We start from the raw sequence: 26,107 nt of genomic DNA, 5'->3' as shown, positions 1-26,107 counted from the left end.
CTGGTCACCGACCTCCATGCAGAATATCACCCATCTGCAACTACTCTTTGCCTATTGTAAAGGAAAAAGAATTATGGTCGCTATCTCCAAAATGCTCTCCCACTGAGAGATCTGACATCTGACCAGGTCCATTTCCCAATACCAAGTATAGCCTCTCCTCTCGTAGGCTTATCTACATATTGTGTCATGAAACCTTCCTGAACACATTTAACAACTCCACCCTATCTAAACCCCTTGCTCTAGTGAGATGCCAATCGATATTTGGGGAAATAAAATCTCCCATCACTACAACTCTGTTATCATTACACCTTTCCAGGATCTGTTTCCCTATCTGCTCCTCGATACCCCTGTTACTACGGGGTGGCCTATAAAAAACACTCCTTAAAGTTATTGACCCCTTCCTGTTCCTAACCTCCGCCCAGAGAGACTCCATAGACAATCCCTCCATGACATCCACCTTTTCTGCAGCTGTGACCCTATCTCTGATCAACAGTGCCACTTCTTCTGCCTCCCTCCCTATCCTTCCTGAAACATCTAAAACCCGGCACCTGACATAACCAATCCTGTCCCTGAGCCATCCAAGTCTCTGTAATGGCCACCACATCATAGCTCCAAGTAATGATCCACGTTCTAAACTCATCTGCTTTGTTCACAAGGAAGGTGGCCAAGTAAGGTGTAACCCTGACATGAAGATACGTTGATGACCCGATGCGGGGTCTAAAGTCTGCAGCTTCCTCCTCAACACTGTTGGGAGTATCATCAGCAAAAGGACCAGTCTTGAGGTTGAGAGCTTTAAGTTTCGAGGTGTGAAAAGCCTCACAAACAGGAGAAAATGGAGACGCTGGAAATCCAAACAACACACCCAAAATGCTGGCGGAACTCAGCAGGCCAGGCAGCATCTTTGAAAAAGAGAACAGTCGATGTTTCCAGCATTTTATGTGTGTTGCTTATCACCAATAGTCTGCCATGTTCTAGCCACATTGACATCTCAGCCAAGAAAGTTCAGCAATGCCTCAGTTACTAAACAAATGTGATTTGTCCCTATAAACTCTTACCAATTTTTACCGATACACCGCAGATACATTCTGTCTGGGTGCATAACACTTTGCTATGGCAACTGCTTTGCGCATGACTTCAACAAACCACAGAGTTGTTGACATAGCTCAGCACATCACAAGAACCAGTCTCCCCCTGTGGACTCTGTCTATACTTCTCATTGCCTCTGTAAAGTAGCGTGCGTAATCAAAAATCCCACCCACCACAGACATTCTCCCCTCTCCCATCAGGCCAAAGATATACATGCTTGAAAGCACTGACCACCAGGCTCAAGGATAGCTTCTATCCCATTTTATCAGACTCTTGAATGGACCAGTGGTACGAACAGATGGACTTTTGGCCTATCAATCTCGTTATGATCATGCGTTTTAAGGTGGCTTTGACACTTTATTCTGCATTGTTATTACTTTATCTTATTCTAGCTCAACGTACTGTGTAATGATTTAATTTGTATAAACCGTATGTAAGACAATCTTTTCAGTGCATCTTGATAAATGACAGTAATAAACCAATACCAAAATAGCACTTACAGCGGGTGAGAAAGCTACACACCACCATCTTCTTAACTAAGAATAGGCTATAAATGCTGGCCTTGCCAATAGGTCCTAAAAATACTTTAAAAAAACATCTGAGAGCCCAATGCAGGTGCACATTGCTTTATAAGTTCTGACCCAGATTTGAAACAGTGCAGTTTAATAATAAAGGATAGATGATCTTCTATCCAGTTTTCTAGCATGTGACTGCAAATAATACTTCATATTCTTAAAATGACTCACCGTATTAACCTGTCTGATTTCTTTTTGAAATTCTTCCCATTCTTTATCCATCTGATCTTTCGGTAGGTCTACCTTCCGCACCTGCAGTATTAGGCGAGAGTGAGAAAGGTAATAATCAGTTAACAGAAATATAGCAGGTCTGTGTTGTTCTCTACAGCTTATCAAAATAAACCTTGCAAAAACAGGCAGCAAATAAAGACGTGTAATTAAAAATTGTATTAGCTTTGGAGAATAATGTAGATTCTATATGTACTTGCCATTGCATCCTTTACTGGATCATCAAAGAATCCTTCTGGCAAAGATTCAGCAGTATTCTCTTTCCTAAAGAAACAGCATTATTCTGATTATGTTTTGAAGCAATTAATTATCAGAAATTTAGTTCACCTTGTTTAACAATGACATGAACTTTTCAGAGAGAATGAATACAATCTTCTGTCCTGAAAAGTACTTTAGTATTCTCAATACTAAATGAACACGAATTCTTTAAAAATAGACTTATTGATTTTTATTAGCTTTTGTAATAAATAAATTCACTTAGACAATTTCTGACACTTCTCTCCACTTTCTCGATCAAAACTGTCTACCGATATCTTTTATAAGCCTACTGGTTATCATGGCTGTCTTGACTGTACCTCCTCCTACCCTGTCTCCTGTAAAAATATTATTCTCTTTTCTCAGTTCCTTCATCTCCACCGCATCTGTTCCCAGGATGAGGCCTTCCTTTCCAGAACATCAGAGATGTCCTCCTTCAAAGAATGATGTTTCCCTTCTTCCACCACTGATGTTGTCCTCACCCACATCTTCTCCATTTCCCAGACGTTCGAGCTCACCCCATCTTACTACTGCCTTAACAGGGATAGAGTTCCTCTTGTCCTCACCTATCATCCCACGAAGCAGCACATCCAACACATCATTCTCCACAAATTCTGCCATCTTCAATGAGATTCTAGCACCAAACACATCTTTACATCCCCCCACAGAGATTGCCCCCTCCATGATTTCCTTGTCTATTTGTCCCCCTAATATCCCACCTGCTACATATCCCTGCAAATGACAGAAATGCTACACCTGCCATTCACCTCCTCCCTTACCGTTATTCAGGGCCTCAGACAGTCCTTCCAGGTGAGGCAACACTTCACCTAAGAATCTGTTAGGGTCGTCTATTGCATCAGGTACCCCTGATGCAGCCTCCTCTATATTAGTGTGACCCGATGTAAACTGGGGTCCACTTTGTCAAGCACCTCCACTCCACCTGCCAAAAGCAGAATTTCCCAGTAGCCAAACATTTTAATTCCTTTCTCCGTTCCCATTCTGACATGGCCTCCTCTTTTGTCATGAAAAGACCACTTTTAGGATGGAGAAGTAACACCTCATTCTGTCTAGGTAGCCTCCAACCTAATGGCATGAACATCGATTTTTCCTTCTGGTATTTCTTCCCACCCACCTTTCCTCCTCTTTAATTCCTCACTCTGACCTCCTATCTCTTCTCCTCAGCTGCCTATCACCTCCACTCTGGTGCATCTTCTTCTTCCTTTTCTCCCAAGGTGCACTCTGCTCCTATCAGATTCCTTCTTCTCCAGCCCTTTATCTTCTCCAGCTACCTGGCTTCAGCTATCACCTTCTAGCCTGTCCTCCTTCCCCTCTCCCTACCCTTTTACATCTGGCACCTTCCCCCTTCCTACTCACACCTGAAAAAGTGGCTCAGCCCGAAATGTTGACAGTTAATTCATTACCACAGATGCTGCCTGACCTGCAGAGTTCCTCCAGTATTTTGTGAATTATTAAACTTATTTTTTTAATTGTTCTAGTAACACTTTTGACATCTATCATGTTACATAAAGTGAAAATAATGATTAGAAAATGTTTATAAGAGGTGGAGGCCTACCAAATAAATATGGTTATAGGGTTTTGCATGACATATTTGTTTATCAAGATATAATGAAAACAAATTAATAATTAAAATTTAAATAGACCTTTTTCAGAAATGAATAGTATTTAAAATCATACACACCATTTACATATGTTACAATTACTAAACTTGCTTTGTAATTAGTTCATAATTACCACATCAGAATTTCACCTTTCCACAGTCTTCTCTGCTTGTTCTGGTTTTTGGATAGATCCAGAATGAGAAACAGCAGTAGGTGTTAGACCGCTATCAAAGAAGTCTGGAGAGAGTGTGGGGACGAAACAAGTTAGAAATCAAAACAGGGAATTTGAACTGAAGGCATTAGTTTTCAGTTTCTCCTTAAGCATTCAAATTTTCTTTCACTTACATATCAGAATGCTTTTACTAAGACAATCTACCCGTTTCATTCTCTTTCAACACCATTATGTAGCTGTATAGAAGAAACACTAATTATGAGTACGCATCTGTCTGTCTGGGGTTCATATCACGATTGGGCAATAGATCAACTCTGGAGATGTTTTGCTTTCTCCAACAACTGTGGCTAAAATTTCTGGCAGAGTCTGAGAATTTGGGAAGAAGCTTGAGGAAGCACTGACAGTGGCCACTGCATTTAAAAGCAGTTTGCTTCAAATTCTTTCTGACTAAAAAAAACTAATAAATCTAGAGACTACAGTCCAACCTTTTTCTCCTTAACAAATGAGTCCTGCGTGAAGCATTAATAAGCAGTATGGTAATTTGGGAGAAAAAGAAAGAAAATTGGGTAATTGGGAAAGAATGCACTTAACAAAATTGCCTTGATGGTTTTCATCTTGTTTCATGTGTAAAAACTTTGCTGTGATGTGATTGATTTGAAGAATTTCTTTCCATGGTGGTTGACAATGGCTGAAAAGGGATCAATCTTGGAGAAGGGATGGGATTGGTGGGTGGACGGAATGGGACACAGTTTTGCAGTTCCTCTAGCCAGATCCAAATCCTATGCTGTGACTGGTACCTTGTCACACAGATCAGACTATCGGAGATGGCATTTAGATCTCTACTGTTCATCATGTGGAAAGGCTGACAGTAACCTGATATCCAGCGATAATAAGTGAGGCTGGGGTAACAATGAACAAACTTTACCTCACATATTACTCACCATCTACTACAGGGTCAGTTCTTTCATTTTCCTGTCACTGATGGGATGAAAAATGTACCTTTAAAATTGAATTACTGCACAAAAAATGTCATGAGGAGTGTAATTTCTGGGCAATAATTTTTATTTCAGTGATATGAATACAAATGTTGTCTAAGATAATCTGAGGTAAATAGTATCTAGTTCTATAATTCCAGGCTTTCGAGACAAGCAAAAATGAAACTCCAAAGAAAGCATTATAATATAAAAAACTAACATCAAATTATGTGATTTCTTTTACATCTAATTTTATTTAAAAACTTTAAATACAACCAAATTAAGTAATTTTTAAACAAAATAGTCCTGACCGGTCACTCTTATTAATTTTGTTGATAAATTTGATAAAGTATTTTGGAGAGTATGCAACAGGAAATACAGTTAGAATTAGCAATAACTGAAGGGCCATTTTACATAGACTCAACACAGTGGGTTCCAATTAATTGGGGCAGATGCATATTTGGGATAACTCCTAAAGAACAAAGACTAATTGAGAAAATAGCCAGGATTCCCTTTGCTTATTTGGGACACTTTGTTGCATAATTGGGACAGGAGACTGTTTCTGAACAGTTTCTAACAAGCGCCAGTCACTTGCACTTATGTGGCCACTGCACACTACACTGTACTTGGAGCGAACAGTTTATAAACAGTGTCAGTTGTGAGTTCTGTGTCACTGATAGTTGGCGAGAAATAAGCAGTTGATCAATTCAGAACTGTAGTGAGCTGAGCACTGAGCGATGCCAGAAATAGCCGGTAGTGAAAATGAAAAGATTTCACTACCTTCACAACACACACAAAATGTGGGAGGAACTCAGTAGGCCAGGCAGCATCCTAAGAACTTGGACGTATTGGTAATTATTCCTGAATGTTATAATGAAAATGAAGATTTGGAGGATGCAATCATTAAAGCTTCGTATGAAGGCAGTCCATTATTTGTACTAGGTGTCTACGTTGATTTTGTTCATTTAAGTCAATCAAAAGAACAGGGCAGCATGTACTGTATGAATTCCTCTCTCGGGGGGACGTCACGTGATGACGTAGGATCGAGACGCTGGAACCCAGCCCTCCCGTAAAAAAGTTAATAAATTAATGTTTAAGTGAAGAAAAGTTAATTAATACTTTTTTAAGGTTACTTATAAACTACTCCAGATTGTTTTAAGCTATGCCTCATAAACAGAGGACGAAGAAAACTGCTACCGCGAAGACCGCTCAAGTTGGAACAGAATCAAGGCCTACTTCTACCGAAGAACCGCGGACTCAGGTACAATACACCACCGGTGAAACAGAAAAGGAGACTGCGGCAGCATCGGCCATTTCTAAAGGGAAAGATCAACGAGAACTGCGCAAGCGTAAAGGAACGAGCATGCGCAAAAGAGAACAACCATAACTACAAATCCCAGCAACGACTGAAACCGACAGTGAAAGTGAGTCTGAGAGAGAGGCGGACTCTCTGGAAAAATCAGACGAAGATCGAGAAGATGAAAGTTCCTCTGAAAATACAAAAAAGACTTTGAGGCAAATAATGCTTAGATTTCTAAAATTAGAAAAAGTAATTAAAAGTAACCAAAAAGTAATTACAGAAAAAATAACAAATATGGAGGCTATGTTTGATAAAATGACAAAGAAACAAGAAAAAATGGAAAAGAAAATTATAGATTTGGACGTCAGAATGGAAGAAATGGAGGGAAGAATGAAGAGGATGGAAGATGATAATGATGCCTGGACATCAGAAAGAAAACAACTCGTGGGAAAAATTGATAAACTTGAAAATTTTAGTAGACGCAACAATATTAAAATTGTTGGACTTAAAGAAGGTACCGAAGGAGAAAACCCAATAAATTTTTTTCAAAAATGGATTCCTGAAAAATTGGAAATGGGAGAAGAAGCTTTAATTGAGATTGAAAGGGTGCACAGAGCTTTAAGACCAAGATCTCAAGATGATCAAAATCCGCGATCAATTTTGATAAGATGTTTAAGATACCAGGATAAAGAAAAGATTTTGAGGGCGGCTGCCCAGGGTGCTAAAAGAAGAAAAGGTCCGTTGATGGTAGCTGAGAAACCAGTTCTTTTTTATCCTGATATAAGTTATAACCTTTTGAAGAGAAAGAAAGAATTTAACCCAGTTAAAAAGGTTTTGTGGGAAAAAGGTTATAAGTTTTCAATGCGTCACCCAGCAACACTGATAATTTTTTTGGAGGAAGGAAAAGATTTTTTTCTGATTATCAAGATGCGGAGGTGTTTGCACAAAGACTTCCATCTCTTCGTTGAATAAAAGCAGAGATTTCTAAATGTAATGGTTAAAGACGAAGACAGAGAAAGTAAATGGAACTGATGGACATTTAAGGATGATATAAGGGAGAAAAGTAATATTTTAGAAATATTAATTGAGAATAGTATGTTTTTTTTATATATATATTTTTCACGTTGCGGGGGGGCTGGGGAGCTTTGAATCGGTTGCTACGGGATTCACGTGTGTAATCATGGCGATTGCCATGACCCGTACAATAGAGGGGGGTAATGTTGTGTTTCTTTTCTTTCACAACATTAGTAGGGGGGTATTTTGTTTTTTTCTTTATTTTCTATTTTTCTTCTATTCTTTTGCCTGGATGATTGGTGGGGACACACATAGCAACATGGAGACTTCTAAAAAGATTTCCCAGGACATAATGAAAGTTGAAAGATTAGGTATTATTATAGATTGGAGTAACATAAATAAAAATAATGACTAACTTATTGAATTTTTTAAGTTTTAATGTTAATGGGCTTAATGGACCAATAAAAAGAAAAAGAATTTTAACATACATTAAAAAAATGAAAATAGATATAGCTTTCTTACAAGAAACTCATTTAACGGATATAGAACATCAGAAATTAAAAAGAGACTGGGTTGGAAATGTTATTGCAGCTTCATTTAACTCAAAGGCAAGAGGAGTTGCAATTTTGGTTAATAAAAATTTACCAATTAAAATACAAAATGTATTAATTGATTCGGCAGGAAGATATTTAATTATACATTGTCAAATTTTTTCAGAACTATGGACTCTTATGAATATTTATGCACCAAATGAAAATGATGTAAAATTTATACAGGAGGTCTTTTTGAATTTGGCTAATGCACATGATAAAATATTAATAGGTGGAGATTTTAATTTTTGTTTAGATCCAGTTTTAGATAGATCAACAAAGGCTATTACAAAATCAAAAGTAGCAAAATTAACTCTATCATTGATGAAAGATCTAAATTTGATTGATATATGGAGAAGAATCAATCCAAAAGAAAGGGATTATTCATTTTATTCAAATAGACATAAAACATATTCAAGGATAGATTTTTTCCTGTTATCAACAAATATTCAAGATAGAGTGAAAAACATGGAATATAAAGCAAGAATATTGTCTGATCACTCTCCTTTAATAATGACAATGATAATGATAGATAAAGAGGAATCAATTTATAGATGGAGATTTAATTCAATTTTACTAAAACGTCAAGATTTTTGTGATTTTATGAAAAAGCGGATTCAGTTCTTTTTAGATACAAATTAACATTCAGTTGATAAATTTATATTGTGGGAAGCAATGAAAGCATATTTGAGAGGTCAGATAATAAGTTATACTTCTAAAATTAAGAAGGAATATATGATAGAAATAGACCAATTGGAAAAAGAGATTATAAAATTAGAAAAAGAATCTCAAAGAAATATGACAGAAGAAAAACGAAGACAACTTATTAATAAGAAGTTAAAATATAATACACTCCAGACATATCGAACAGAAAAAGCAATTATGAGAACTAAACAGAGATATTATGAATTAGGTGAAAGATCACATAAAGTTCTTGCATGGCAGTTAAAAATAGATCAGATTTCTAAAACAATAAATGCAATTCGAACAAAAGTGAATGAAATTACTTATAAACCTCTAGAAATTAATGAGGCTTTTAAGAATTTTTATTCTAAGTTGTATAAATCAGAATCAAAGAATGATGATGTTAAGATAGAAGAATTTTTATCACAAATAACTCTTCCAAAATTAAATACAGAAGAACAGAAGGGATTAGGTATGTCTTTTACATTGAAAGAAGTTGAAGAAGCTTTGGGATCACTTCAAAGTAATAAATCTCCAGGAGAAGATGGTTTTCCACCTGAATTTTATAAAAAGTTTAAAGATTTATTAATTCCTCCTTTTATGGAGTTAATATATCAGGCGGAAAGAACGCATAAACTTCCAGAATCTTTTTCAACAGCTATTTTAATAGTATTGCCAAAAAAAGACAGAGACCTTTTAAAACCAGCATCATATAGACCTATTTCTTTATTAAACACTGATTATAAAATAATAGCAAAAATCTTATCTAATAGATTATCTAAATGCTTACCAAAATTAGAGCATATGGATCAAACAGGATTTATCAAAAATAGACAATCGGCAGATAATGTAACTCGGTTATTTAGTATAATCCATTTAGCACAAAAGAGGGAGGAAATGAGTGTGGCGGTTGCTTTAGATGCAGAGGAAGCATTTGATAGATTGGAATGGGATTTTTTATTTAAGGTATTGGAAAAATATGGATTAGGAACATCATTTATAAAATGGATTAAAACCTTAAATACTAATCCCAAAGCTAAAGTAGTGACAAATGGTCAAATTTCAACATCATTTCAGTTAACAAGATCAACTCGGCAAGGTTGCCCACTATCACCTGCTTTGTTTGTGTTGGCAATAGAACCACTAGCTGAATTAATCAGAATGGACCCAGATATTAAGGGTTTCAGAGTTAATCAGGAAGAATACAAGATTAACTTATTTGCTGATGATGTTCTAATTTATTTAACAGATCCATTACATTCACTACGCAAATTATCTTATAGACTAGAAGAATATGGGAAAATATCGGGTTATAAAATAAATTGGGATAAAAGTGAAATTTTACCTCTTACTAAAGGAGATTATAATCAATGTCGATTAATAACTCAATTTAGATGGCCAGCAAATGGTATAAAATATTTAGGTATAAGAGTTGATAATGATATAAAAAACTTATACAAATTAAATTACTTACCACTTTTGAAAAAAATTCAGGAAGATCTTGAAAAATGGATGGCATTACCAATAACATTAGTAGGTAGAGTAAATACTATAAAAATGAATATATTCCCTAGATTACAATATTTATTTCAATCATTACCAATACAATTACCCCAGAAGTTTTTTCAAGAGTTAAACAAATATCTGAGGAAATTCCTCTGGAAAGGTAAGATGTCCAGAATATCGTTGGAAAAATTGACATGGAAATTTGATCTAGGAGGATTACAACTTCCAAATTTTAAGAATTATTATAAAGCAAATCAACTTAGATTTATTGCATCTTTTTTCGAGAAAGATAAACCGGCATGGATTAGAATAGAATTAGATAAAATAGGAGAAAATGTACCAGAAGATTTTATATACAAATGGGAATCTAAATGGATACGGGAAAAGAAAGAATCTCCTATATTAAAACATTTGATTGATTTATGGAATAAGATAAATGTTGATGATGAGATAAAAAAATCTTTATTAGCAAAGAGATCTTTAATTCAAAATAGACTTATTCCTTTCACAATGGACAACCAACTTTTATATAATTGGATTCAAAATGGGATTAGATATATAGGGAATTGTTTTGAAGGAGGTATATTAATGTCATTTGAACAATTAAAGAATAAATATAAAATATCAAACAACACTTTATTTTGTTACTTTCAATTAAGGGCTTATTTAAGAGAAAAATTAGGTCAAACAATGTTATTGCCGAAATCTAATGAAATAGAAATTTTAATTCAAAAAGGAAATATCAAAAAATTTATATCTTGCATGTATAATTTGATTCAAAGACAGGTAATTAAGCAAGGAGTCCATAAGTCAAGACAAAAATGGGAAAGTGATTTGAATATTAAAATTGAAGAAACAAATTGGTCAAGACTATGTCTTGACAGTATGACAAATACAATAAATGTTCGGTTAAGATTAGTGCAGTATAATTTTCTACATCAATTATATATTACACCACAAAAAATAAAAAAATTTAATCCAAATTTATCGGATCAGTGTTTCCGATGTAACCAGGAAACTGGTACTTTTTTACATTCGACATGGTCTTGCTCTAAAATTCAACCTTTTTGGACAAATTTAAGACTTTTACTGGAACAAATTACAGGAACACAATTTCCTCATAATCCAATATTATTTTTACTATGTGATATTGAAGGGATAAAACCGAAACTCAAACTAAATAAGTATCAGAAAGAATTTATAAAAATTGCACTGGCAGTAGCCAAAAAAGCTATTGCAGTTACTTGGAAATCGGATACACATTTAAGTATAGATTCTTGGAAGAAAGAAATCTATGGTTGTATTCCATTAGAAAAAATTACTTATAATTTAAGAGATAAATATGAAACATTTTTGAAAATTTGGAGCCCTTATTTACAAAAGACAGGATTAAATATATAGATGCTTTGAAGATGAAACAATTGGTTATTAGGGGAAAGAAATAAATATACATATTAAAATTATTACGAATTCCATGGAGCATGTGGAGATCTTCCAACCACTAGGCATTCTTTCTTTCTTTCTTTCTTTCTTTTTTTTTCTATAGGGCTGTTAGGGGGGGAGGGGTTAAGGGGAGGGGGGAGGGGTTAAGGGGAGGGGGTATGGGTTATATACATTGTTTTTTCATACCTTGTAATCATTTAAAAATGCAATAAAAAAGTTTAAAAAAAAAAATTCCTCTCTCAATAACTAAAAGGAACTTATACAGAGTTTTATAGCATCATAGTATGGTATTAGTAGTGTTCTAATTTGGTCTGTATTTCATTTAAATACATAAATTGTTATTCAGTTAAACAGTAGTTTTCTTTTTTTATGCCTATTTAACTATTTCCATGAACCTTCAGCTAGTTGAGGCAGAATGGGGCCAAAATGTACTGGTTCCAATGTGTCCCAATAAACTGGAATCTACGGCACCTGAATCACTGCACAATGAAACAGAATCAGGTATATTTTTAGGCCAAACAGGTACAAAAGGGATAAATAATGGAGGGAGTAATAGGAGTAAAAATGATATGATGCAGTGTGGATTTGCTGTTTGTGTACTGTCCCAACTGTATCAACGGACGATGTCATTGCCATCACCCTCCACCTGGCCCTAACCCACCTGGACAAAAAAAAGACACGTACATTCGAATGCTATTCATAGACTTCAGTTCAGCATTCAACACAATCATCCCTCAGAAACTGACTGGAAAGCTGAGCCTACTGGGCCTGAACACCTCCCTCTGCAACTGGATCCTAGACTTCCTGACTGGGAGACCTCAGTCAGTTTGGATCAGAAGCAGCATCTCCAACACCATCACACTGAGCAGGCCCCCCCCCCCCCCCACTCCAGAGCTGTGTGCTCAGTCCACCACTGTTCAGTCTGCTGACCCACGACTGTGCTGCAACACACAGCTCAAACCACATCATCAAGTTCGCCAATGACACGACCGTGGTGGGTCTCATCAGCAAGAACAATGAGTCAGCTTACAGAGAGGTGCAGTGGCTAACGGACTGGTGCAGAGCCAACAACCAGTCTCTGAATGTGAACAAAATAAAAGGGATAGTTGTTGACTTCAGGAGGGCATGGAGCAACCACTCCCTGCTGAACATCCATGGCTCCTCGGTAGAGATCGTCAAGAGCACCAAATTTCTTGGTGTTCACCTGGCGGAGAATCTCACCTGGTCCCTCAACACCAGCTCCATAGCAAAGAAAGCCCAGCAGCGTCTCTACTTTCTGCGAAGGCTGAGAGAAGTCCATCTCCCACCCCCCGATCCTCATCACATTCTACAGGGGTTGTATTGAGAGTATCCTGAGCAGCTGCATCGCTGCCTAGTTCGGAAATTGCACCATCTCGGATCGCAAGACCCTGCAGCGGATAGTGAGGTCAGCTGAGAAGATCATTGGGGTCTCTCTTCCCACCACCACGGACATTTACACTACACACTGCATCCGCGAAGCAAATAGCATTATGAAGGGCCCCACGTACCCCTCATACAAAGTCTTCTCCCATCTGCTGTCTGGGAAAAGGCTCTGAAGCATTTGGGCTCTCACAACCAGACTATGTAACAGTTTCTTCCCCCAAGCTATCAGACTCCCCAATACCCAGAGCCTGGACTGACACCTTACTGCCCTATTGTCCTGTTTATTATTTATTGTATTGCCTGCACTGTTTTGTGCACTTTATGCAGTCCTGGGTAGGTCTGTAGTCTAGTTTTTTTTTACATAGTTCAGCCTAGTGTTTGTACTGTGTCATGTAACACCATGGTCCTGAAAAATGCTGTCTCATTTTTACTATGTACTGTACCAGCAGTTATGGTCGAAATGAAATAAAAGTGACTTGACCTGACTTGGAGGGAGAGGATAAAGTTCATGTGGAAAAGGTGAGGTACTGAGTTGGAAGAGACAATACAGCAACACTCCAATAATGGTGTTAATTCACTAGTTTTAAGATCTTACACAGAGCTATCACATTTTTTTCAATGAATCTGGTACGTTTAAAGGGAGAGTGGGAGGCAGAACCCAATGAGCCAGAGGATTTTTGAACAATCTGATACTGGATTGTCAGAGTTTCATGGTACTCAGAAGTAAATGGTGGGGGGGGGGGGGGGGGGGAGGGATTAGAAATCACGGAAAGGTAAGTGGATAGGAGGGATTAAGGAGATTGGAAAGTGGGCAGATCAGCCAGAAAAATATAACAGACTGCACACACTAGAATCTGGAGGAACTCTGTTAATTAGGCACAATCAATTGATGGAAATAGACAAATCAACATTTTATGTCGAGACCCTTCATCTGGACTGAAAGGTAGAGGAGAGGTGGAGCATCCAAATGAGGAGGGAGATAGGCAGATGGTAAAGGTAAGTGGAGACAGCAGCACAAGCTGGGTGACAATAGACAGAAGTGACAAAGGGCTGAAGATCATGGAATATGAATGGGGAGGAAGTTGAAGAATGGAGGGCAGATGGGGCTAGTGGGGAGTAGAACCAGTGGGAGGAGTAAGTGAGTGATAAGCAGGTTGAGCGTTTGGGGGAGGGAAAGGAAATAGGGTGATGGGGGCCAGGGTGAGTGCAAGATAAACTGGGTAGATCAGGAGGAGAGAGAAAAGGGAAAGAGCAGGGAACCGTTTACTGAAATCAGAGAATGATATTACTATTAGATTGTAGACTGGAAAAGGAGGTGCTGTTCTCTAGTTTGCATCAGGCCTTAGCCTGGCAGTAGAGAAGGCCAGGAGACATAGACATATTGATGTGGGAAAATGGGAGGAGAATTAAAATGGCTAGCAACCGGGAGATCCATCTGGACACAGCAGACAGAGCACCAGTGGTTTCATAGTCCGAGTCTGGTCTCACTGACATAGCAAAGGCCACATCAGGGGCACCAGAAGTAATCATTAAAGCCAGAAGGTTTGCATGTGAATGACTGCCTCACCTGGAAGGAGTGTTTCAGATGGTGGTGAGGAAAGTGGTGTAGGGACAGGTGTCACAGACCTCTTATTGTCACAGGTACAAGTGTCTGTGACGGAGGGATGAACGGATCTGAGAGTCAGGGAGAGCTGCAGAAAGGGAGGGGAAAGCTGTGGCAGTTGGTAAGAGAATGGTGTAGCTGGCAGAAGTTGTGCTGTATGGTTGTTAGTCAAGTCTAGTCATTTCAACCATAAACTGCTAGTACAGTACATAGTAAAAATGAAACAACGTTCCTCCTGGACCCTAGTGCTAAATGAAACACAAAAGTATACTAGGCTATGTGAGACAGCACAAGGCTACACTAGACTATGTAAAACATAAAAACTGCACTAGGCTACAGACCTGCCCAGGACTACATAAAGTGCACAAAACAGTGCAGGGCAGTACAATAATTAATAAACACGACAACAGGCACAGTTGAGGACAAATTACAATATAATAATAAATTATGTAGATGTCAGTCTAGACTCTGAGTATTGAGGAGTCTGATGGCTTGGGGGAAGAAACTGTTGCACAGTCTGGTTGTGACAGCCCGAATGCTTTGGTGCCTTTTGCCAGATAGCAGGAGGGAGAAGAGTTTGTGTGAAGGGTGCGTAGGGTCCTTCACAATATTGTTAGTTTTGCGGGTGCAGCGTGTGGTGTAAATGTCTGTAACGGCAGGAAGAGAGACCTGACGATCTTCTCAGCTGACCTCACTATCCGCTGCAGAGTCTTGCGATCTGAGATGGTGCAATTCCTGAACCAGGCAGTGATGCAGCTGCTCAGGATGCTCTTGATACATCCTCTGTAGAATGTGATGAGGATGGGGGGTGGGAGATGGACTTTTCTCAGCCTTCGCAGAAAGTAGAGATGCTACTGGGCTTTCTTGGCTATGGAGCTGGTATTGAGGGACCAGGTGAGATTCTCCACCAGGTGAACACCGAGAAATTTGGTGCTCTTAACGATATCTACTGAGAAGCCGTCGATGTTCAGCGGGGCGTGGTCACTCCATGCTCTCCTGAAGTTAACAACCATCTCTTTTGTTTTGCTCACATTCAGAAACAATTTGTTGGCTTTGCACCAGCCCGTTAGCCGCTGCACCTCCTCTCTGTAAGCTGACTCGTTGTTCTTGCTGATGAGACCCACCACGGTCATGTCATCGGCGAACTTGACGATGTGATTCGAACTGTGTATTGCTGCACAGTCGTGGGTCAGCAGAGGGAACAGCAGTGGACTGAGCACACAGCCTTTGGGGGGGGGGGGGGGCCCGTGCTCAGTGTGATGGTGTTGGAGATGTTGCTCCCAATCCGACTGACTGAGGTCTCCCAGTTAGATACATCGGCTGGTGAGGTGATATATGAGGACCAGGGAAACTTTACCCCTGTACTGTCTGGGGCTGGGATGGGATAAATGCAGGAAAATTGGAACTAATGGAGATACAAGCAGGGCTCCATCAGTAACAGTGTAGAAGGGAACCCCATTTTCTGAAAGAGCAGGATATCTCAGATGTCTGGGAGTGGAAGATCTTATTTCAGCAGATGGAAAGTATGAGAAAAAGGAATGGCATTGAACAGGGTGAAAAATGTAGTCCAACTATGAGTCAGTGAGTGGGTCTGTAGTAGATATTGATGGGTAATCTGTTTCCTGAGATGGAGACAGAAAGATTAAAATAGGACAAACAGGTGTCGAAGATGGACCAAGTGAATGTGAGGATAGGGTTGAAGTTGATAGCCAAGTTAATGAAATTGATGAGTTCTGCTTGGGTGCAGGAAACAGCAACAATGCTGTTGTTCCCCCCTTGTCCTCTCTCATCCCAATCTTCTGTTCAGCCTACTCATCACAGCCCCCATTACTCTGTTTCTTTCCCCAGCTTCACTTTCTCCAGCTACCTGGGTGTTGGTATTGTAACCAACACCCGCATAATGATCAGATTTTTTAAGGTGTGTTCGTGATTACATGCCACACAGTAAAATAGCAATCTGGTTTTACAAGTTTGACAAATTCCCTCAATAACAATTAGCACTTACTGCTCTTAACAAATCATCCAGAAATGAATGAGCGCAGGAGGGCAAGAGAAGCCCAATGCACCACAACTAAGAATTTAACAATATTTTGTAGCACTGAATTGCATGTAATAAGGCAAATGTTTTCTACTTCAAATTAATGGTTCAAGTCAGTACTAATCCAAAAGATATGAATTAAATTCTCTTGTGGCAACTAGGGAATTTAAATTAAACATATTTGGAATAAGCTTATTTACATGATAACTGAATATTTAGATATGGCAATCAAGAAAACGATCAGCTGGGCAAATGAGACATTTTAATGCTGATTGATGACCTGTATTAAGCTGCCTGATATGATGGCGGTATCAATTGAATAGCAACTTTCAGTACAGATTTGGATAATATTAAATACGATTAAGGGTACAAGAGTAGGACAATGTGGATATCTCCTTTGATATGACAGCACAATTGAGTAGACAGTCAAATCTAAGAACAAATATTAGATGCTCACCGTGGTTTATTTAATACATTAAAATGTTTATGCTCCAGATTGAAATAATTTAATTATAATCATTGTACACCAACACGATGCCACAAAATATGTAGAACTTAATGTGTCATTGAATACTAGCACATTAAGTAAAAATGGAAAATACTGCTGATACTTATAAAAATAAAGTAGCACTTGTGGAAAGAAAGGAAGAGGTGATGGATTTAGTGCACAGAGGGAACATGAGCTGAGAGGATAGAAGGCAGAGAAGTAGTGATGGGGAGGAACAAGGAAGGAGTGTGTTTAGGTGTTGTAGAAAAGCAACAGTATGCTATAACAATAATTTAATATTGCTCATTAACCACCAACAATCATAGTCTCTTTCCCAAAGTCATCATCAGAAATTCTGCTGGTTCTCTTTCAAGAACTTTACTCAACAAAAGCAACCATAAGAATGGATCAGCTTTAGATAAAGTGGGTCCGACTGGTTAATTAGTTGCTGATATAATATTCAGTGGGTTGCAATTTCTTTAAAGCTAACATTTGCAAGTTTGAAATCATTGCTTTTAGACCAAAGCAAAAATTTTAATCCCTTCATTTACTATAAAATCCTTGGTCTTCCAGTCATACCTTCAGTTGAATCACAATACCCTGTACCAAATTTTAACACTATCCTTCAATATTCCCAACGCTGCAATTTAATAACCTCAGATCAATCTGTCATTTCTGGAAGTTTATAACCTTGTGAAAATTGTTAAAAATTAAGCACAGTTTCAATCGTTCACTTACTATTATTAGAGGTGCGTGACAAAGTGTAAATTAAAATAGATACATCCTCAATCACAATGAGGTACATTATAAACAATTTGTATTGAACATCTTATAATGATGCATAAGATGTCCATATATCAACTCAGTCCATGCTCGGCCCCAGGGAGCAACAGATAGCATGCTTCCACCGCATCTGTTCGGAGGATGTAGCTTTCTGTTCCAGGATATCAGAGATGTCCTTGTTTAAAGGACAGGGTTTCTTCTTCCTCCACTATTGATGCTCCCCTCACCTGCATCTCCTCCCATTTCCAGCACATCTGTGCTCACCCCATCAGCCTCCGCAACCTCCGCCATCTCCAAAGGGATCCAATCACAAACCATATCTTTATCTCCCCCAGTTCTCTCTGCTTTCTGCAAGGATCCACCCTTCCCTCTGCAGATCCCTTGTCCATTTGTCCCTCCTGGCACTTACCCCTGCAAGCAGCAAGTGCTCTAGGTGTTATACCTGCCCATACAAATCCTCCTTCACCTCCATTCAGGGCCCCAGGCAGTCCTTCCAGGTGAGGCAACATTTCACCTTCAAATCTGCTAGGGTCGCCTTTTGTGTCCAGTGCTCCTGATGCAGCCTCCTAAACATTGGTGAGACCTGTTGTAAACTGGGAGACTGCTTCACCGAGCACGTCTGCACCATCCGCCACAAGTGGGACTTGTTAATTTCGATTCCCATTCCTGTTCCGACATGTTGGTCCATGGCCTCCTCAGGGTAGAGGAGTAGCCATCTTGGTAGCCTCCAACCTGATAGCATGAAAATCAATTTTGCCTTCGGATAAACAAATCTGCCCATCTTCCTCTATTCCTACTCTGACCATTTAGCTCACCTTTCTAAAACTTCCCCCTGGATCCCCTCCTCCTCCTCCTTTTTCTCTTATGGACCAGTCTCTCCTCTTCTATCACATTCCTTCTCTTCTGGAAGGGGAACTTTCCCACCCATCTAGCTTCATCTATCACCTGCCAGCTAGCCTCCTTCCCCTCCCCCACCTTTTTATTCTGGCATCTTCTCCCTTCCTTCTCAGTCCTGAAGAAGGGCCTCAGACCGAAATTCATTTCAAAGACACTGGCTGACCTGCTGAATTCCTCCAGCGTTTTGTGTGTTGCCCTTCCAGTGTTCTTTCTTTGTATAATTTGTTCTAAACAAAATGACTAGTGTGGCAATTGTACAATATTACACAGCCAACATGGATTTTGTGATATCACAACACTTATCCTTTGAATGCCCTTTGAGAACATACTTCATTGTTTATTTTTCAAAGCTGGTAACTAACTACACTCTCAAAACTAACCTCATTTAAAGAACTGGCACACAGATCACTGTATCAAATGTACAACAATTATGAGATTTCCTCTAGATTTTATTTAATAAGAATATTAACTCGAAACCTAATACTGTATTCATAAGTGTCAGTATCAGTGTCCATGGTTGCCAATGATCAAGAATTTTACATAACTCCAAACATTAAACTATCTACAGAGCAACTAGAACTTGCAACAAATTCAAAAAACTGGAATTAATTTTCACATATCTGTATATACATGAACTGAATAATCCTGACTTTGTTTTTTTAGCCAAACTTCAATCTCCAATGAAAACATTCCACATTGAGCAAATAGTACCATTCTTATAACACAGATTCTACATTTAAAAATACTTCATTATTTTAAGCTGAATGTCAGTAAGGTTGGCTTATAGAAAATTCACCATTTATCTCCTCTGTCGCAACTGTAGATTCGGAGGGAAAACTCAAATTTGCAGCAGGTGACCATTTATGACAAGCCAAGTGCAAGTACTGATGATATATTAAGAACTGCTTGTTGTTCACACTACAGAAAAGGAATTACTTTGTAACAACACTTCCTGTAAATTCAGCACAAAGGGACATCTCATCAACTAGGTTGACACTAGAATTGACCCAGAGATTCAGATGTAAATGAATGACCTTTTATCCAACCAGAGGATGAGAGTGTAAATAAGGATATGGATAGTCTTACGTGGCATCCTCAAGCAACTGAGTGAAAAGAACCAAGCTAACTTTACCAAACTAGTGGGAGCAAAGACAACAATAAATTGTACTCACTTTGTGCTTGCAAATTAAAAATTATGCAAAAATTAATTACAAAGAGAAAATCCACAGATGCTGGAAATCCAAATAACACACACAAAGTGCTGGAAGAACTTGTAGGCCAGGCAGCATTTCAGGCTAAGACCTTTCAGCAGGACTGGAGAAAAAAAGATGAGGAGCAGAGTTAAAAGGGGGGTGGAAGGAAGGGACAAACACAAGGTGATAGGTGAAACTGAGAAAGGGAGGGGCGAAGTAAAGAGCTGGGTAGTTGGTTTGGTAAAGAAATATAGTACTAGAGAAGGGGGAGTCTGATAGAAGAGAATAGAAGGCCATGGAGGAAAGAGAAGGAGGGAGCAGCACCAGAGGGAGGCGATGGGCAGGCAAGGAGATGAGGTGAGAGGGGGAAAAGAAAGGAACTTCTCTTCCTCCACCATCAATGTTGCTCTCAACTGCATCTCTTCCATTTCTCACACATCTGCTCTCACCCCATCTTCCCACCACCCTACTAGGGGTAGGGTTCCTCTCATCCTCACCTACCAACCCACCAGCCTCTGCATCCAGCACATAAATTTCCGCCAAGTCCAATGGGATCCCAGTATCTTTCCCTCCCCGTCCTCCACTTTATGCTTTCTGCAGGGATCACCTCCAATGTGACTCCCTTGTCCATTCGTCCCTCCTGACATTTATCCTTGCAAGCGAAACAAGTGCTACATCACCTCGCTCACTACCACTCAGGACCCTAAACAGTCCTACCAGGAGAGGCGACACTTCACCTGTGGTCTGTTGAGGTCATATACTGTGACCGGTGCTCCTGGTGTGTCCTCCTGTATACCGGTGAAGCCTGATGTAAATTCTGAGCACCTATGTTCCGCCTGCCAGGAAAAGTGAGATCGCCCAGTAGCCACCCATTATAATTCCACTTCCCATTCCCATTCTAATATGTCAACCCATGGCCTCCTCTCCTGTCGCAATGAGGCCACACTCAGGTTGGAGGAACAACACTTTATATTCTGTCTGGGTAGCCTCCAACCTGATGGCATGAACATTGATTTCTCAAACTTCTGGAAATGGCCCCCACCTCCTGTCCTTCACCATTCCCCATCCCCTTTTCCCTCTCTCACCTCATCTCCTTGCCTGCCCATTGCCTCCCTCTGGTGCTCCTCCGTCTTTTTCTTTCTTCCATGGCCTTCTGATCTCTCCTAACGGACTCCCCTTTCTCCAGGTCTGTATCTCTTTCACCGATCAACTTCCCAGCTCTTTACTTCAACCCTGCCCCTCCTGGTTTCACCTTTTACCTTGTGTTTCTCTCTCCCCTCCCCCATGTTTTAAATCTTCTCCAGTCCTGCTAAAGGGTCTCGGCCTGAAACATCACCTGTACATTTTTCCATAGATACCACCTGGCCTGGTGAGTTCCTCCAACATTTTGAGTGTTGCTAGAAAATTAATTAATAGTTATTTTGCAATGAGATTAAATGGTTTGTCACATGAAAGTCACTCTAGCGCCTTTAAAGAAAAAAAAATCAAGACTATTATTCTGAAACAAGCAATAGCCTGCTTATTTAAGGGATAAGATCATCAGGGCATTCAGTCGTTTCAATGTGAACTGGTCCTGGGATCAACAAATAATCATATTTCTTTAATAGCACCTATTTTTACTCATATATACAATGAAGAGCATAATTAAAATTCCAGATTGTCAATGTGCAACACAATTCTAGTTTTATCAGAAATGATCTTATTTTACATACATGAGTCCTGGAGAGGTTAATATGAGTGCATGGCCACTAATTAACCCAGTAACTCTATATGTATTTGGCACTAAATTGGAAGACATACAGATTAATGCACAACAGTTACTGTGTGAGCAGAATTTATAGTGAATTAGTAATCAATAAATACCTGTGGGGAAGAGGAAGTGTGATGAGGTAAGGAGGGGCAAGGTAGAGAAACCTCATTCCATCAATATCAAAGTAGATCACTTAGTCACACAGCATCTGTGGAATCTGCGGCACTTCCCTAAAATACTGCTTTTTTTCCCATAATGTTTTGTTCTTGCTTCAGGTTTCCAGCATTTGCATTTTTATTTGTTCGTAAGTAGTTGATATTCAGGACTTACTTTCTATTCCTCAACAGCCTCAATAAGCACAATTATTCATTCCTATTTTAGGGTCCATTTCCACGTTTTTTTCAAAAGATTAAAATCAAAAGCAAAGGCCCTTTAAATAAAGAGAATTATTTACATGTTTGTTGCAAAACAAACATGTAAAATTGCATGTGAACATGAGCTCACTACTCCAATTGAGTATTGACTGTAAATTACATCTGGAATTTTCCACATAGCAAAGAGTCCTTATTATGCATACAACAAAATCTAAAGAACAGCAAAGACAAATTAAAATTCATTTTGCAGAATGGTTGGACAAAAATAGGGCCTTAAGTAAAACGTAGCCTTCTATTTTCCTGCAATGATGATTGAAATGTTAAACATAGTGCCAGCAATGATGTGTGTTTAATGAAGGCCTCTGTTTCAAATCATTACCTGCAGGAAGGATGTCTTCGTTCTTGTTCTGCACAGGTGCTGGAAGAGTAGCGCTTTTCTGTAAAACTTCCACTCCCAAGGGAGACACAGGGCGACAAGGGCGACCGCTTTCCTCGGCTACTTTCTCCACGTCGTCATTACTGACAACTTCTGAATTTTGACTAGCATGCTGCATACACTGTTGAGACAGTTCATTCACTGGATCGATAAAGTCAGCGGGTAACCTACAAGTATTAATGGTGAAGAACAAAAATCACCAGTGTATTTTTTCTGGATATTTTTTTATTATAATACTTCAAGTACTTTCTGTGATTAAAAAAAATCTGCAACTTTAAATGATAGTGTCCTTATTTCCATCCCAAATTAGACTAAATAAATTGAGCTAGAGAATTAAATTCAAATCTGGCATCAGGCCTTAAGTTGAAACTACTAAGAACCTTTGTGATTGTTTCGGTCTTACTGCTTGAATAGCTGTACATGTAAATAAAAAGGCAAGCAGTAGAATAGCATACAACCTTAATGAAAATTTGGAATGGACACCAAGTGCTGAGAAGCATAGAAGATTACATTTTTAGTGACCTAATTATATTATTTAGAAGTGCATGCCTGAGAATACCATTAGACAAATCCAGAAATGGCATGTTACCTAGGCAACTGCCCTAGCCCATAAAGAGCAAAATTAGGAATATTTCAGGTATCCGAGCTCTATTTAACCCTTGACCTTTGGCAGGATTCTAATTTGAGCTAACCATTTTCTTTTTCTGGCACGTAACTCCCTAAGTGACAACAATAATAGTTTTCCCATTTTAGGAATATTGGAAAAGCAGTTGCTTTGCTGTTCATAATATATTAAGAACTAAAAGATGATAATTTCTTCCCATGGTGGAAAGAATAGATAAATCTGCTAGAAATCAAACAGATCAAAGTGGATAAGAAACAGAAAACTGAGGCAAATTTGGTAATAGTCTACATAAATAGACATCAGTTATTATGAAAAGGAGATGGGAGAAAGACATAAGAGATTGGTTTAGACATTATATTCTATCAACAGGAAGAACTTTAAAAATAAATGGAGGGTTTTCTGGTTGGCTGCCAGAGGTTAGTGGTGTTTCAAAGGGGTCTGTGTTGGGGCTGCTTCTTTTTATGTTATATGTTAATGACATGGATGATGGAATTGATAGCTTTGTGGCCAAGTATGTGGACGATATGAAGATAGGTGAAGGGGCAGGTAGTATTGAGGAAGTAGAGAGGCTCCAAAAGGACTTAAGTCAGAAGTGGTATATGGAAAACAATGTCAGGAAGTGAACGGTCATGCACTTTGGTAGAAAAGTTGTACATACTATTTATTATAAATTTCTATAAATTGCACATTTATATGGAGATGTAAGGTAAAGATTTTTACTCCTCATATATATGAAGGATGTAAGTAATAAAGTCAATTCAATTCAAGAAATAAAAGCATAGACTATTTTCTAAATGGACAGAAAATTCAAAAAAATATGAGGTGCAAAGGATTCCCTAAAGGTTAAATTGGCAGGGTGTGTTAATTGGCAGGTAAGGAAGGCAAATGCAATGTTAACATTCATTTTCAGAGGACTAGAATATAAAAACAAGGATGTAATGTTGAGGCTGTGTAAAGCACTGGTGAAGCCTCACTGGAGTATTGTGAGCGGTTCTGGGTCCCTTATCTAAGCATAGATGTGCTGACATTAGAGAGGGTTCAAAGGAAGTTCACAATAAAAGATTCTTGGGTTGAAAGTCTTGCCATATGAGAAGCACTTGATGGCTCAGGGCCTCTGGTCACTGGAATTCAGTAAGATGAGGAGTGACCTTACTGAAACCTATCAAATGGTGAACGGCCTCGATAGCGTAGATGTGGAGAGGATGTTTCCTACTGTGGGAGAGTCTAAGTCCAGAGGGCACAGCCTCAGAATAGAGGAATGTTTTACTTAGAATGGAGACGAGGTTTCTTTAGCCAGAGAGCGGTAAATCTATGGAATTTGTTGCCACAAGTGGCTGCGGAGCCCAAGACTTCGGGTATATTTAAGGCAGTGGTTGATAGATTCTTGATTAGTCTGGGCATGAAGGGTAATGGGGGAAGAAAGCAGAAGATTGGAGATGAGAGGGAAAATGGATCAGCTATGATGAAATGGCAGTGCAGACTTAATGGGTCAAATGGCTTACTTCTATACAAGACCTTATAGTCTTATATTGCTTCTGAAGCTTCAATCCCTCACTCATATGGAATCATTTAAAAATCTAATATTTGCAACAGAACAATAAACAGTGCAAGCTTTGCTGAAAAATTACTCACTCTGTACTTGTAGCTGCTTTAGATTCACAGTAGGCTGCAAAAGAAGTATATATTTGCAATAAGGACGTTTGCTGCTATGACAAGAAATATTAATTAAATTTTGATGACACTGTTGGTTGTTTCTTGTATGCATACCATATTTTAAAAGTCAAGGAACATCTTGATTAGATATTTTTCTCATTACCTTATTGCAGTGTAGATCCCTGTCCAAAGCTCACTGAACTGCAAATCTCTCTATACAATTGCACAATTCAGCAATGAGAAGGGTAAAGAAAGTCTTGATTTCGAAGATGAGCACATATAAATTCTCTATAAAGCTCTGAATGAAATAGCAGTGGGTAGTTGGGAAGTTCAAGGTTTCAGTCAGAGAAATCAAAGAAACACTCCAGGTTAAATTTCTTTTCATTCCCTTCTTTATATGTCCTCAGCTCGGACAGTAGAGACGCCAGGCAGGATAGCTGAATGCTCCTCTTATGTGGTGTAGGAAGACATGGAGACTTCCAGTGTCCCTAACATCTATAACTGCGAGAAGTGCATCCAGCTGCAGCTTCTAACTATCCATGTTAAGTAGTTGAAGCTGGAACTGGATCATTTGGGAGACTGAAGTAGTAATAGATAGGACACATAGAGAGGTAGTTACATCCAAGATACGGGATCAAGGAAACTGGGTTACAGTCAGTAAGGGAAAAGGGTAAAGGGGCCATTGCAGAGTACCCCTGCAGTCATCCCCCTCAACAACAGGTTTATCACCTTGGATACTGTTGCGGGGGGTGGGGGGGGGGGGAAGGAGGTTAACCTAATAGAGGAAAGTCACAGTCATCTTTGGTAGTGAGTCTGGCTCTATAGCTCAGAATGGAAGTGGGGAGAAGAGGCATGCTGTGGTGATAGGGGATTCATTAGTTAGGAGAATGGACAGGAGGTTCTGTGGGCATAGATCAACACCAGGAATTATGATGTTGTAGCCATTACTGAGATTTGGTTACAGGAGAGGCAGGACAGGAAGCTCAATATTCAAGGGCTCCGTTGTTTTAGATGTAACAGCAGGAGTGATTAAAGGAGGAGGGGTAACGTTACTAGAGAGGGAAAATGTCACTGCAGTACTCAGTCAGGACAAACGAGAGAACACAACTAATGAGGCTTTATAGGTGGAACTGAGAAATAAGAATGGTATGGCACATTACCGGGGCTTTAGAGGAACCAATCTGAAGAGAAATTGCAGACTGTCACAAGAAACAAGAGGTCGTTAAATTAGGTGATTTTAACTTTCTACATACTGACTGGGAAACCCATACTGTAAAAGGATTAGATGGGATAGAGTTTGTCAAATATGTTCAGTAAAGAAACTTTACCGTACATAGAAATCCGAACAAGAGAGTATGGAATACTAGATCTGCTATTAGGGAATGGATCAGGGCAGGTGATGGAAATTTGTGTAGGGG

The 26,107-nt window shown here is 39.0% G+C and overlaps 1 protein-coding gene across 1 annotated transcript in view; it reads right to left on the bottom strand.

Moving 5' to 3' along the window:
* znf830 (zinc finger protein 830) overlaps positions 1 to 26,107 on the bottom strand; it is a 76,543-nt gene that overhangs the window by 25,065 nt on the left and 25,371 nt on the right. The window contains exons 4-8 of the mRNA XM_059972472.1: positions 24,669 to 24,702; positions 22,355 to 22,578; positions 3,913 to 4,000; positions 2,090 to 2,153; positions 1,833 to 1,913 (exon numbers count right to left, since the gene is read on the bottom strand). Coding sequence (XP_059828455.1) covers positions 1,833 to 1,913; positions 2,090 to 2,153; positions 3,913 to 4,000; positions 22,355 to 22,578; positions 24,669 to 24,702 — 491 coding nt within the window. The remainder of the gene's footprint in view (positions 1 to 1,832; positions 1,914 to 2,089; positions 2,154 to 3,912; positions 4,001 to 22,354; positions 22,579 to 24,668; positions 24,703 to 26,107) is intronic.

The sequence above is a fragment of the Hypanus sabinus genome, chromosome 6 (genome assembly GCF_030144855.1).
Source record: "Hypanus sabinus isolate sHypSab1 chromosome 6, sHypSab1.hap1, whole genome shotgun sequence".
Lineage (NCBI taxonomy): Eukaryota > Metazoa > Chordata > Chondrichthyes > Myliobatiformes > Dasyatidae > Hypanus > Hypanus sabinus.
Note: the sequence above shows the minus strand (reverse complement) of the source record. Positions and strands in the feature narration are given on the sequence as shown.